Below are 15,501 nucleotides of genomic sequence, written 5' to 3'. Positions count from 1 at the left end.
TGGAGACCCCCATATTCCCTATTACAAAACGACTGTATCACAAACGGGCGCCGCGAGGAATTCTGGGCTCCATGGGGGGGAAAAAAAAAAAAAACACATTGTGCCCCTTCAGTATCTAACTGACCGATTAAAAGCTATTTTTACACTATTTAACTTGAACCTACATGTTCATGCAAGATGCATGTCTTTGAGTAATATGAATATATGGGAAACAAATTGTGCACACGCGCTGCCTTAAAGGGAGCACAGCTGTACCATTACACCACAAGGGACTGACAGGTGAGGGGGTGACTTCTGCCAGTTTATTCTTTTATTCTGCGTGTGATGTCAGTCATTGTGGCAACGAGCACGGTTTCAAGATTTCTTGTCTTTGCTGACTTGGTGCTCTATGGCTCACGGCAGCGATGTGAATCCTTTGCGCATTTGCAGAGAATGCACACCTTTCGCAAAATGGGGCCTCCTGTGGATAGCAGGTCCCTACGTACAACACATAGTAGTTACACAGTAGTGTTAGCTTATTTCATAACCCCTCTTAAGACTTGGCAGACGGCCTTCATATCACTTATCTTAATCCATACTTTTATTTCATACTGTATATAAAACAATGGGGGGGAGACATAAAAAAATAAGACCACAATCTGAAATCGCACCAGTTTTTGCAAATAATAATCCAAATTACAGTTGAAAACTGTAGAATGAAAGAAAAACGCATCAGTGACAGCACATTTTATTGGGTGTGACAGGTTAATCATAGCTGCCCTTTCAAACTTTTTCAGAATGCAAAAACTTGAGCAAGATAAAGGAAGAGGAACATAAGCACATTGTGGCAACTATGTGAAAGACAAATGTCAAATGAGCCCTTATTGGGCACGACTCAAACACGTTTTTGTTTTGGCCTGCCATGAGCACCAGTGTCTCATCAGTATATGTTGGATTCATCACACCAGGTGCGAAAAATTGCATGAAAAAATGTCTCCCGTACACATTCTCACATTTGAATGCACCAGATCTCATTAGAACAGAAATAATATAGAATAATAGATTATGATGTGTTTATTGAGCAACGTATGGATGGATGACAGGAAAAGTAAAAGCACAATGGAACACATAGTTCTCTCCTTCCTGAAAAGCCTTCACATTTTTGCTAATTTCTATTTCATTTTAAACAGTAGTTTATATAACATTTGGGGAAAAGTAATTTCACAATTCAGGAAAAATATTTGTGATTTTGTTTAAATACAGAAATAAATAAAGCTGGGCTGCATCATTGCGTGGAAGCATCTAGTCGGAATCCTCAGTACTCCTCTTAGTCAGCATACACAAATCATCTGTATATCGATGACAGCGCTGTGTCTGTGTTTGTTGGAAACCCACAGATTGATCCACAGGAATGCGGACGTGACACAGGGAACGTCGCTTCACAACCCAAACTACAGAGAGAAGTCAAACAATGTTGCTCTGGTATGCAAAAAAATGACTTGCATGTCCTTTCCAGTGTAACATCAAAGTATATATTGAGATTTTGTACAACAATGCCTGAGAACAGAGGAGAACCTTCTACATCATATATATACTGTATATGGCTGCCTTCCTAAATATTTGTAGTCTTACATCATTTGTGATTTTTCTGACAGGAAAAAAAAAAGTAATGATCACTGCAGGTGAAATTTTCTAAAATTTCTAAAGGCAGCATTTGGGTATTTAAAGAGAATACAAAAAGAGGTCGAAGCGGGTTACAAGCAACAGTATACTGTATATATCAGGGAAGTATTAGGTGATTTTTTTTGTATTTGTTTTTTGTGGAATAGGTTTAGTCATTTACAAATTTTCCCCGTAAAAGTCTCCGATAGAAGCAGTCATAAAGTTTTGGCTGCGTTTATGCTGCTTTACATTTACAGTATTTGCACTTCCAGTGTTGGAAAGTTCCAGTGAAACAAAGCAGCATGGCGACACCTAGTGGTGATATCCGAGCACTGCCTCATATGGTCCAGCTTCTGTCAAATCATTACAAGTTCTACTAGTGATCTACGTGTCAGAGTAGCATAAAGATGAGTATTATTAAAATGGCACATCAGTAATCATCACTGTACAGGGTTGATGCATCGAAAGGTCCTGGAAGGGCTAACACGGGTTGCTCTGCAGAGGATATAGGATAAAGATGACTATTTCACATATTCTGAAGATGAATAAATAAAACCAACAAACAGCAACAAACATTAAAATAAATAGAAGAGAGTCATTTTGTAAATGCCTAAAAAGAATCGATGTAAAATGAGACAAAATGAAAGGGCAGAATCCTTTAACCCAACTTTTTGTTTTGGTTTAAATTGCTCGTTAGTAGAAAAAGTTCTCCCGAAAATGTCCTTTGGAGCTTAAACCTGTTAGATGGCGTCCCACAGGGTTCATTTGTGGGGCCTTTTGACTTTCGGTACCTGCAAAGACGATGACTGCAGAGCCGTGAGAAATATGGGATACAGGCTTTCTTATCGTGCTTCTTTCTGCTGCTGCTCCAGCTCTCTCTTTCGGAGTTTCTCACGTTGTTTCTCCACTTTCTCACGGTTCCTCTTCGTCTTCTCCATTAGAACCTTAAGGTCCTTAATCTTTTTCTTGATCAAGGTGCGTTCTTGGGAAGAAGTGACTCCAAGAACCTGGAATAAGAAGAACATGGATGATCATCCAACACAGGGGTAACCAAAGTGCACCCCGGGGGCTATTTGCAGCCCGTGGCTGTTTATTTTTATTGGCCCGTAGCACATTCTGAAAATATCATTTCACAAGAAAACTACAAAAACAACAACAGTAGTAATGGAAAAAATCAACAGTAACTTTTCTAGAATAAAGTCAAAATATAAAAAAATGAGAAAAAGTTGTAATTTTACAAGAATAAACTTGTAATATTATGAGGAAAAATAACGCCATTTTAATAGCATAAAGCTGAAATATTAAAGACAATAGATGTTTGTTTTTTTTAAGTCGGAATATTATGAGAAACAAAACAAAACAAATGAAATTGTAATTTTTGGAAATTCAGGTTGCGGAAAAAGTTCAATGTTATGAAAATAGTCAAAATGTTATAGGAATAAAGAGAAGAAAATTTACAAAAGAAAATGGTAATTAAGTTGAAGAAACAGTTACATCATGGGAATAAAGTCATAATTACAAGAAGTAACTTTACATAAAAAAAATTCAAATAGCAGAAATGAAAAAATGCTGTACTTTTACAAGAATAAAGCCAAAATATCAAGAGAAAAAAATTGCAATTTTACAAGAGTAACGTAATATTATGAGGCAAAATAATGTCATTTCACTAACATAGAGCTGCAATATTAAAGAAAAAAGCTATTTTATGAAAGTTGTAACATTACGAGAAACAAACATGGGAACGTAGTCATAATATTACAGAAAGAACATTTCTGAAGATTAAGAAGAAAGTTGAAATATTTGGAAAATAAAAAAAAAGGGGGGGAAAAAGGCAAAGCGTGAAGTTGATACTAATAGGCTTTTTCACGTATATCACAAAGATGATATGCAGTTTTTTCTTGAAATATATATAGAACTTCTTAGTATATCTACATGTGGTGCTTTACAAAACATCAAAGTGGCCTTCGCTGGAAAAATTTTGGACAACACTACTACCTCCCTCAGGTACTTATTTCCATGTTTACGTACAACATTTACCTTGAGGTCAGCACTTTCCAGTTGTAGCAGCTGTTCTCCATCTATGTTTTTGGCAGTGAATTCTGGGATATGCTGTTCTAAATTGAGGCCCATGAGCCAGCGGGACACTTGCTGAATGGTCCACTCTGCTACGCTGCGGTTCTGCCACTGATACTGCTTCGAAAGCCGGCCTTCATCTAGGATCTGAAGATGAAGCTTGGTGAGTGCAACAAAGTGATGCCCCAATGATATTTGACCATGATTTTCAAATGTGATTCTACGCCGTTAATCCTGTAAATAATGCGCTGTAGTCACAACATTCTGATTCACCAGCGGAGCTCCGATGATACACTAACCGACCAAAGCATGTCTGCACAATCCAATCTAATCTAATACGATACAAGACCTGTATTGTATTACACAGATAAGAATTCTCTACACTGGATCTTGCACTAAGTTCTCAGACTAGAGCTGTCCTATCTAGTCTGACTAGTGTTTGTCCCACCTAGTCTTTGAGTGTGGACTGATGAAGCCTGCTCGGATGGGGCCAGTTGTGAACAATTCAATGCCCCAGTGAGAATATTCACAGGCATCTCTAATACAGTATATAACGATCCTTTTTTGCAATAGGTCCTTAAAAACAGAGTGCTCCTGTCATATTGAGGATCTTTGGCTAATATCTTTTGCAGTAGGTCCTTAAAAACATCAGCTCGGTTATTTCATGTGATCTTTGACAAGTGTCTTTTCTTGTAGGTGCTAGAGGATCTTTGACTAGCATTTTGCAGTTAGTCTTTAAAAACATCAGCGCGGTCACGTCATAGAATAGATGATGTTACTTTTGGTTATCTATCTATTTAATTGATCGTATATATTAGCCACCTGGTAAAGTAAAGGAGCCTTATATTGACAGTAAATATAAATTCAGAAGATATATTTAGATGAACAGTCCTGATGTAGGGGCACCTAATGTTGAAAGAAAAGCATTGGCTAGAAACATTTATTGTTCTCACCTCATCATCTATCATATCCAGACTCTGCAAGTGGCAGCACAGGAAATAAACCAAAAGGACAGAGGCGGGTTGTAAACAGTGCAGAAAGAAAACGGCAGCCAAAATAACACAAGAACCCAATTCATTGATTTTTGTGTACTGATCAGACAGGTGTGTGCGTCTGATGCATTAAACGATGACTCATGTGCAGCATTTCCTAAGAGAGTGTACCTCATCAGAAGAGAGCGCCAAGTTGTGTCCCAACGTTTTGGCTTCGCTGAGCAGCCCGCTGATCTCCACCGAGCTGCTGCTGCTGGCACTCAGATCCTCACTCATAGTGGGTCCCTGATAAACCACAAACACAATTAGAAACTCACAGTGGGATCCATCTGAGCGCACCGGGAGGCTGAATGTGCTTAATTGGACAAAAAGGCCTCTATGCTATTGATGTTTCCTTGAAATGTTATTGATTAGTGTGATGAGCTTGCAAATGTAATCAAGGCTAGGTTATTCACTGCGTGGTTTAAACAAGGAGGCAGGATGAGGAGTGGATGCATCAGGCAACGCAGCACTGATTATGTCCCTGTATGAATTGACTGATTAATTTTAAAGAGACAGTACCGTACATAAGGAGTCTAATAAAGACAGCATTGGCCACATCAGTCATTTCTCAAGGGGATTGCAGGAAATGATGCAGCCTGGCTCAAAATGCATGCAAGCCAGCTGAAAAAAAAGCCTGTATCCTAGAGTGACATTCAACCAGAGTTTATGGATTTTCCTTTGGTTAATGTTCAGAATCACCCATTTTTCACCCATCCAAATTTAATGGATTAAAATGTCACACACTAAACACGACATGAATACAGTACCAGGTAATATGAATAGGAGAAGAAGTGTGGCCGTGTAAACAAAGTCTGTTTAACACAAATACATGATATTTGATCATATTACATTAGAAATGTCAACATCAGGTACAAGTGCATAGAGTACAGAGTAGGACCCTCACTTTTCAGCAACATTTTTTTATTACAATATAAATTCAGGGGATAATACCATAGAAATGAAGCCTGGATATACTTTACAGTAGTCAGTGTACAGCTTGTATAGCCATTATTATCTAAATAGCTGACAAAAGCAAGTGAGCACCAAGATAATTGGATAATCTTGCCTACAGTCAAGCATGGTGGTGGTAGAGTTATGGTCTGGGGCTGCATGAGTGCTGCCGGCGTGGGGAAACATGAATTCCAACCTGTGCTGTCACATTCTGAAGCACAACATTCCGTGACGTGTATTCACTATATCTATACCCCTATACAAGTTGTACACTGACTACTCTTAAGCTATACCCAAGTTTTGTTTGTCCTTTGAGAAGATTTAATAAAATGCTTACTGAAATGTGAGGCTTGTACTCACTTTTTTGAGATATTCTATATTTATCGCCATGTGAATACTTCTGAATGTTTTACGTTACATTAAAATATTGTATCTAAAGTACAATAATATTCTATGACTGGTTTAATCGTTGCGATTTTACCTTGAATTTCCGTGTGCTGTCCTCCGCTGATGGCTCTGCGCAACTGAAAGACAAGCGAGAAATGTCACATGATCATTATTGGACAACAGCTTGACATTTACTGGATTATCATATTCATCTGTGATCTTAAACAAAAATGAAAGCTTCTTCAAAAATGCTGCCTTAACAATCACTATGTACAGTACAGTACTGTACTGTATGTATCCTTGTTGTTAATAATAATACAAATAGCAAAGAAAAGCGACACGCTATCCGCACTGCCTAAAATTAAATAATCCAATCCTCACCCTCCTCAGAGTTACATAGATCCATATTATATAGACTTGCACAAATATAATTATCAGCCTTCAGCATCTCACCCAGAATCAGGGGCGGGTCTCTGCTCCTCCCCACGTCGAGAGGGGCTTGACGTTGCAAGAGAACCTATGATTAGAAGCCATTTGAACAAACTATTTAACCATTTAAACTATGGAAACACGATAGTTGCAGCAGTATTGTTTTCTATGCGGTAGCAAATATTTGTGGTAAACTGTTGGGATGTGATCTGGTTACAGGTGTTCAAACCTTCATTGAGTCGCCGGGGGGAGCCTTCAGCACTGGCCGGACCCCTGGGGGCCGCTCCATCAACAGAGGACGCACTACGAATGGAACCAGAGCGACTGTGGGCTGGACTGCTGCGCCCCTCTGAGACCTGAGGGTGCGGTCGCAGAAAAAGGAAGTAAAATAAAGTGGAAAAGTAAAAAAGTCACGAAACAAACTTCCACCATTTCTAATTCCTTCTACTCTTTTCCCCTCGGAAGCCTTGTTTTTGACTCACTGCCAGTTGGGATTCTCAAGTTGTTTATCTAATGTGAACTACTTCCCGTCTCAAGCTGTGTTAAAAGTGACAACACTATCCAGACGAGAGCCTTTCATCCATAAACATACTGCGGCTCTCATCACACTCGCAGAGGGAAAACGAGATGTGACAGCGCCATAGACTCAATTAGTGCGGCTGAGCGACACGCTGCAATTAATCCATTAAATGAGGAGAATGGATAGAGCTTAGAGACACACGATACACTAACAGTCATTAAAGACAGTGTGCTGACCTTTATGGTATAATAAGGGTGGCGGGGAATATCTGGTTAAATGATAATGGACACATTTTAAGACATGTTGTGTGATCCGGAGGCTGTTGTTGGAAAGCACATTCTTGTCTGTCTATCTTTGTCTGGACATGTTGGCTGGTCCCCACAAGGAAAATAATTGGATGAGTTCCGTTCACCCTATTCAACTGTGTGAGTGTGTGGCAAAACACAAACCTCTCCCTCCGTCGAGCTGATGCTGTCTCCTCTCAAGCCCTTCAATTTTCTGGGTGAGTGGGGGGAGCCCTCCCTCAGGTCTACACACACACACACACACACACACACACACAAAAACAATTACTGTATAATTTGGTCAGACACACAAGCACCAGACTTCATCGCCGGAGCAACCGGCGTTTGTTGCACTTTTGAATTATCTCACAAGAGGTTGCGGCCCTAACCCACGCCAAGCTAAAACTCAACTGTGAACCCTGACGTTACTTCCTGACCGCCCACCCCTCTTTTACAGCAACACACACAAGCACAAGTCTTATTTATGTCTTACATGGCTTATTTATTGTCTACTATATTGGGGAATACGAGTGTTAAGATGACTGTAGGTGTGTTTTTTTAATGGCTGGGGGCTCTAATAATGTTAAAAAACACATTTAGATGTTCCTAAATACGGTTTCTATGCTTTAACTATGAAAATATTTGATTTAGAAATAAGGAATCTTACTGTGCAGTGATTACAGTGACTAATAATTATTCAAGCTACTGTCATTATACAAAATGGGAGAATCATAAAGGGATGCATCAGTTTACCATTGTTTTCAAACTCATTAACAATAACTAGCACTCTAATTCTAACATTGTTTCAACAGAAACTAATGTTATTAATTAGTCATTTATATCACTGAGATTACAAGCACTGATACAGTATGTCATATTACACTGAGCAAATTTTCATTTCTAAGCGATTCTGTCTGCAGATTTATCTCTCCTCCTCCCACATGCTCCCATTTCTCTCATGTCCCAGCTGTCCCCTTTACCACCTCACTTTTAATATTGCATAATAGGCCGGCGTCATTTGGATCTTCAGATTCAGTCACGTCGTTATCCTGCCTGCACTGGTCAGACGTGTCACTTTACTGTGTGTGACATAAAGCCAGCTGAGCTCAAGAGAAGAGCAAAAACCACACAAACTGGCTTCAAGTTTGTTGTTCAGACAGAGCATAAGTAGTCATTATCTGCCGCTTGATCCTTCTGAAGCATAAATAAAGGAATAGACCGACCTCTGCCTTGTGCTGCAGCTTTGATGGGACTGTGCGGCAGAGCACGATGCCTCTCGGCGCTGTTGCTGTTGTTGTTGTTGACCTGGATGTTGTTCTGCTTCATCAGCTGCATCAACTCTGACTCCAATGTTGCAATCTGGTAAGAGGAGGCAGCCAATGTTAATCAGCTGTGCGTGTGGTCCAACCTGAACAAAATGATGACTGACACCCAGGGTAACATATGAACAAGTATTGGCAACAAGGATTTGGACGTGTTGCTATTGCTACTATAGAAAGTAGGGAATTTGTGGGGTAACAGGCAGAGCCGGCTGGCCCATTATGCAATGTAGGCAAATGTTAAAGGTGTTGTGGCCCCCAAGGGGCACCAAAAATCAGCAAAAAAAATCACCTTTAATAAAATTATATTAAAACTAGTTATTAGTACTACTATTAGTACTGTTAAGTCTTCATGGAAAAGCTCACATTGATTCAAATGTAAAGCAATGCCAAATTATTATTATCATTACTATGATACTATATTGATAACAAATAAATCTCTCCGTGTCCACCATTTTGGTACACTATTTTGCAGTATAGTTACATACAGTGTGGTTATTTAAATTGTTTATGATTGTTGTAGTTATTATTTATTACTATTGTTATTACTTACTAGTGGTGTCACGAGACAAGACGATACACGAGAACGAGACTAGACGAGATCTTAACGAGAAAATATATGACAATTTATTGCAATCTACTCATTTAATTTCTACACGTTACCTTGCATTGCTTCCCACAAGGCTACACTCTTCTGCGCTGTGTGTATGCTTGCGGCCCCGCCTCCACCCACCGAGACAAATAGACTGTATGACTGGCAAAAGGGCTCACTCTGTTCATGCCACTGTTCTACAGAACAAAAGCGCCAAAGTGCTGAAACCAATGCACAGAGTGAACTCTCTTGCTGCCTGTTTGGAGGCGGGAGACAGGGAAACTGTTCCCTCAAACAAAGAAGCATGTAATGGGTCCAAATTGTCATGTTAAGATAAAGAATGAGGATTCAGGGCTTACTAGAGATTGATTGAAAGCTTGTCAAGGTGTGTCCCACAGAGCTAGAATCAACAGTGAATGGTGCTTTCACCGTTATTATAGTATGAATTGTTTTGCCGTCACTCTCGCCTGTGCCTTTTTAATCTAGGTGCAGTTGCAGCCTGCATGTGCGAGGAATAATAATGTTAGAGCACATTTGGCCGCAGTGGCGATCCAGCTGAGCAGACAACAACACTTCTGTCATGTTATATGGTGAGGAAAGCAAAAAAAAAAAAGAAGTCAACTTGACGTTTGACACCAGAGCTGACCACATGCTGTGAAGACAGCCATGACATCTGCTCTCAGTGTGCACCGAGGTGACAGCTTTGCAAAAGAAAAAAATATTCTAGCAGGGATGCTGATTTTTTTATTTGAAAGGAACTGGAGAGCTAATAAGCTGAGCTGAGCAACATCTGCGGGGATATTTAGTTTCCTTTGGAGACCACTTAGCAGAATTTGGCGGACATATTTAGAACAACTACATAAAACGGCAGACATAAACAGATAATATACACAGGCTTTACCCTGACTTGCAGTTCCTGGATCTCAGCCAGGTGAGCTTTCTCGGCCTCCTCCAGTCGCTTCCTCTCGTCGTCCTCCTTCTGGGCAAACTCCACCTCCCTGGAGGTGGTAAAATGGACAAGGTGGTGGAACACAGTTAAGAAGGACTATACTAACTAAATACATAATATCCTACATTTATATACTGTTTCTATAATTTTTGCGTACAATACAATCCAATAAATATTGTAATAAAAATGAAGATAACATCCTAAAATCTAATTAAATTTTAGTAATACAGCAATTTTTTTTATTCATGACTTTCCATAATCTGAAATGTAACCTAAATGTGTATACCGTTTGCATATATGTATATGCAAATATACTATCCAAGATATATGATGCTATAAATGAAAATAATGTAATACAATTCCATTAGTAATATTATTTATGTATGTATTACTTTCCATATGTTTTTGTGTAAGTATCCTTAATGTGCAGTATTTTATATACACTCTTTATGTATACATGTATCAACAAAATATACATGGGTGTACTAGACAAGAAATATTGTGATACTGAAAAAACATTTGTGTAATACATCAGTCGTTATTCAAGATTTATCATAATCTGATTCAAATCTCTAATTTGTGCAAATATCCCAAATTTACATATATTGTATACAGTTGTTAAACTTTATCCTAAACCATACCAAAATGTACAGTAATCCCTCGTTTATGGTTAATTGCCTCTAGACCTGACTGTGATAAGTGAATTTCCGGGAAGTAGGATTTCTTCTGTATACATGGAATATTTTTGTAGTTAGAGCATAGAAAACCTGTTCATGACCTTCTAAATATGTTTTTAATATTATTAGAGCCCTTTAGACATGAAATAACAGCCCTATAGTCACCTTTACAGTCGTATTACCCAATATAGTAGACATAAAAAGAGTAAATAAGCCATTTAAGATATAAACAAGACTTGTGCTCGTATGTGTTGCTATAAATGTGTTCCCCAGGGGAGGTGAGTAGGAGGCGGACAGGAAGCAATGTCAGTGGTTCAGAGTTGATTTTTAACTTGGCGTGGTTTATGGTCGCAACAGTAACCCACATTTTTGGGGGGGGATTTTTATGAGGGATGATTGTGCCTTATTGTGAGATAATTCAAACCTGCAATAAAAGCCTGTTGTTCCAGCGATCAAGTCTTACAGTAACATTACTGACACCTTGTTAATAGTGCACAATACGACGTCAACATCTTTTGAATGCCTTATACTACATATGTATATTGTATTCTAATTAATTTGGCCATTTTCAAGCTTGAAAATGCTTAATTTAGGCAAAAAATAGCGACCAACGGCTTAAATATGCATGCATTTTGACTATACTCAATCACAAAACAGCCTGATTTGTTAATTAATATATTTTTGAAAAGCGAAGAAGCTGCAAAATTTGAACCGTGAAGAGGCGAGGGTGACTGTAATGCGTTCATCCTTGGCCCGACCCCTTAGAAGAACATCATAGAAATCGGGATACTGTTTACAAAAGCACGTCCCCCTTCTTGTAGTGAACAAAACACTAAAGCCTTTGCTGTATGCCAGCTCCCCTCATACTGTAGCTCTCCACACATCTCCTCTGCAGACGTCTCTTTGTTACAGATCAGTCTGTTTTTAGCCTGGCTTTGGCCTGCAGGTTCAGAGCCAATTAGAGGTAGTCAGACTGGAGCAGAGCCGTTGAAGTTGTGAAGGGGCCCTTACAAAAAGACAAGTTGTGCCGCATAGGAGTGGAAAGTCAGCGCTTTGTGCTGTGATGGGATAAGATCTTGCCTATAAAAAAGTGTAACACTGCCTGACAGATGGGATTGCTGGGGATATTCACATATTCACGCGCTGATGCAAGCAAAGATTGCAGTAAAAGGAATTCATCGGACATTATTCATCTGACTACATTAAGTGTCAGGATGGAGGCGAGGGACTCGTTTAGAAATGTACACGTGGTTCAAGTGTAGGAGTTATAATACATGTGTGAGTCGTATATTATGAGGGTAGTACTGTAGTGAAGTAACTACAGTAGAATGTTTACTAGGAATTTCCGCAAGCGTATAAATAAATTGCCGTAGTGAACAACCAGTTTTTTTCAGCCTTTTTCCTCGGGTCTTATATTCATATCAGTAAGGTATTAAGAAATAAGATCTTCTGCATCATACTTCTGCTGGAAGTCCTTGATGAGTTTCTTGGCTTTGTTGTACTTCTTCTCTAAGGTCTGGTACTGCGCCTGGGCCTCCTTCAGGTGCTCGTTGACAGTGTGGCAGAGGGTCTGCGCCTCGATCCAGTAGCTCTCCAGCTTCAGCATCCTTTCCTTGTTCTCCTCGATGCTGGCCTTCAGCTGGCTCTTCTCTTTCTCCCAGCGTTGCTTCTCCCTCTCTACGGAAGCAAGCTGGAAGGAGGGGGAGACAAGCAATAAATACGTTGGAATAAAGGCGAGTCAGAAAGCAATAAAAATAATGAAAAAAATAATAATTAATTAATTAAAAATTATGAATACAATAAAGTAAATTAAATTAAGCAAATACAATTAGACAAATACATTAAATAATACATAAAATAAGTTAAAATCAAGTAGTTAAATGAATGAATAAATGTAAGAACTGAATTAATTAAATAAAGTAATTAATGTGGGAGTGGTATTAATTCACCAGTATGTTTTTATGGTTATGGTGGCATTCTACAGTGGTATTGAACTGCGCTGTATCATATTGACTGTAATATTTTCTAATATTACCGTATTTAGCGAGATGAGAGAATAGCTCCCAGTATGGTAACGGTTGTACACCACTGCACATTACAAATATATTAATAAACATTTTGTTAAATGAATGCCTCTCTGACAGTATCAATAAAAACTGGGCATTGCTATTTTTGTAAAAGCAGACGTTTTCTCATTAAAGTGCACTTAATGCTGTGGCCACTGAGTGCATACTGTACATCACCGTAACTATACAACGGCATATCAGTGATACATATACGTGCACGGTCAATCCTACTGCTGCAAGGAACATTCTGGAACAAACGTAAAGCAGATTAAAAAGATATTTTAATTCTCAAATCTGGCATCCAAAGTTTCTCTGTGCTATGTTTACCATGCATCTCAAAACTCAAAACTTTAAACAAGCAACCTTCAAGTCACATTGGCAGTTCTGATGACCTACCTTGTTTTTAAGCTTCTGGATCTCGGCCTCGGTCACCGTGTGTTTGATCTGGAGCTGTTGGTAAAAAGACAGAATAGAGGAGAGGAGAAGAGTAGAGAGAGGACGGTCAGATAATCAAACGCATGGCTGGGCAGGCTCGATACAATGTGACGGACCGAGGCGGCCGGTCCAACGGCAGCGATGACGTGCTCTCTCAGGGGAGAGGCAACACAAAAAAGAAGGGAGGCATGGAGATTTCATGCCGGGGATATTATTTGAACTTTAAAACAAAACTTTTCATACTTCTAGTCATAAAAATTGTACCGTTACTAAAATAATAATTTGCGGTTCTGATTGACACTTTTAGATTACATAACATAGAGCAGGGCTGTCCAAAGCTCGCCCCATGGCTGTTTTTTTATTGGCCCGTAGCACATTCTAAAAATATACTTTAACAAGAAATAGAAAAAAATCTGCAGTACTGTAATGTTACAAGAATAAAAAAGTCGTAATCTAATGGGAAAAACATCAAACATCAAAAATAACATCATTTTTATAGCACAAAGTTGAAATAAGAAGAAAGACATGTTTTTGAAGTTGAAATATTATGAGAAAAAAGGAATACAATTGTAATTTTTAAAAAATTTGGTTGCAAAGAAAGTTAGAATGATATGAGAATATAGTGAAACTTAAAAAAAAAAATCTAAAAAATATTCTAATGAGGAAAAAGGGTTACATTTTACTAGTATAATGTTGTTATATTTTGAATATATATTGTATATTTCATTTTAGTAGCATGAGTTGAAATATGAAAGTGTTATTAAAAAATTAATAAAAAATTTATTTTTTTAAAAAAAGTCATAATATTATGAGAAACAAACAAAACAAAATAAAGTCATTTTTGGAAAATTAGGTTGGGGGAAGAAGTTACCATATGATGGGAAATAGACAAAATATTATGGGAATAAAGTCATAATTTTACGAGAAGAATATTTATCAACATTATTTATGAAGAAATTTCAAAACACTTGGAATACTACAAAAAAAGTGCTAAATTTACACTAATAACAGGCTTTTTCATCTATACCACAAAGCTGAGATGCAGTTTTTTCTTGAAATATATATAACTTCTTAGCATATCTACATGTGTTTCTTTACAAAAGACGTAGCCATTGCATCCTTTCATTTCCACTACCTGACATATACTGTCACTAAATAAGGCAACCAAAATATGATGCAGTGCAATTGTACACTACGACCACTACAATGTTTTCAAATTTTTTTACAGTGTTAATTTAATTAAGCATTATTATACTACCACAAATACTGTGTCGATCTACCATAAAATTATTATTCTCTTGTTTAAATAGCTAAACACAAGTGGTTGCTCTCTCTTTGAAGTGTAAAATAGCGGCCCATTTGATGTAGATGGGTATCGAAAAATGTTTCCAAAAAGTTGCCTGCATAATCCAAAAGAAACATACATAAAGCAGGATTATTCCTTACACGTCTGCTCAAAGCTCTGTAGGACATTTTTGGTATTTGAGCGCATCTTGACCTGATTAGAATGTAAAAAGTCAGCAGCAATTTGCTGGCTTTCTGGGTCAGCGAAACATGAAACTGACAAATCTAAATGCGTTTACACTGCATAGTTTAATATTGCAATTGCATGTGTACTGTATTCTGCTTGTCTGCTTCACCGGTGGAGCATGCAGTGCAATTAAATTGTTTACAGACACGTCACCGCAGCAGCATAAACAAGTCAGCGGAGAGTAAACCATTATTTCGGGCTTAGATTTTAGCTTTGCACATGTACAAAAGATGATATAATGTTGAAAAGCCAGATGTATGTTCTCAGAAAATGTCCAAATTACCTCTCTGAATTTCTGGTACAGCTTAGTGGCGTCTAAATCGGAAGGGGACAGGACGTCGTCAGTCTCCGGCAGGTCGAACACCTCTATGCTCTTCTCCCCGCTCGCCACGGTAGGCCCCGCCTCCTCATCATCTGTGGCGTACTCACCTGTCTGCTTGAAGAACAAGAAGTGCACAAGAACAAGACGTCAGTAAGGATGGTGGAAAGAGGTATTCATATCACAAGTTTATTATTGTGGCTGTAGTTTGCAGCAATGTAGAACTGCACTGCATTGTCCCAATCACGTTTTTTCCCCCAAATGTGACTAACCAAAATAATAGAAACAGCGTTT

At 38.4% G+C, this 15,501-nt stretch overlaps 1 protein-coding gene across 7 annotated transcripts in view; it reads right to left on the bottom strand.

The window, feature by feature from the left end:
- Window positions 1-713: 713 nt before the first annotated feature.
- ppp1r9a (protein phosphatase 1, regulatory subunit 9A) overlaps window positions 714-15,501 on the bottom strand; it is a 45,806-nt gene continuing 31,018 nt past the window's right edge. For 2 of the 7 annotated variants that reach the window (XM_054762978.1, XM_054762977.1), the window contains exons 7-20: window positions 15,172-15,324; window positions 13,319-13,372; window positions 12,317-12,546; window positions 10,132-10,228; window positions 8,543-8,678; window positions 7,485-7,564; window positions 6,745-6,871; window positions 6,540-6,603; window positions 6,181-6,223; window positions 5,516-5,560; window positions 4,878-4,991; window positions 4,668-4,691; window positions 3,679-3,861; window positions 714-2,648 (exon numbers count right to left, since the gene is read on the bottom strand). In XM_054762978.1, the coding sequence (XP_054618953.1) occupies window positions 2,484-2,648; window positions 3,679-3,861; window positions 4,668-4,691; window positions 4,878-4,991; window positions 5,516-5,560; window positions 6,181-6,223; window positions 6,540-6,603; window positions 6,745-6,871; window positions 7,485-7,564; window positions 8,543-8,678; window positions 10,132-10,228; window positions 12,317-12,546; window positions 13,319-13,372; window positions 15,172-15,324 (1,515 nt within the window). In that variant the 3' untranslated portion in view covers window positions 714-2,483. The remainder of the gene's footprint in view (window positions 2,649-3,678; window positions 3,862-4,667; window positions 4,692-4,877; window positions 4,992-5,515; window positions 5,561-6,180; window positions 6,224-6,539; window positions 6,604-6,744; window positions 6,872-7,484; window positions 7,565-8,542; window positions 8,679-10,131; window positions 10,229-12,316; window positions 12,547-13,318; window positions 13,373-15,171; window positions 15,325-15,501) is intronic. The other 5 variants (XM_054762980.1, XM_054762984.1, XM_054762981.1 and 2 more) reach the window with 5 other exon arrangements.

The sequence above is a fragment of the Dunckerocampus dactyliophorus genome, chromosome 20, assembly GCF_027744805.1.
Source record: "Dunckerocampus dactyliophorus isolate RoL2022-P2 chromosome 20, RoL_Ddac_1.1, whole genome shotgun sequence".
Classification (NCBI taxonomy): Eukaryota; Metazoa; Chordata; class Actinopteri; order Syngnathiformes; family Syngnathidae; genus Dunckerocampus; species Dunckerocampus dactyliophorus.
Note: the sequence above shows the minus strand (reverse complement) of the source record. Positions and strands in the feature narration are given on the sequence as shown.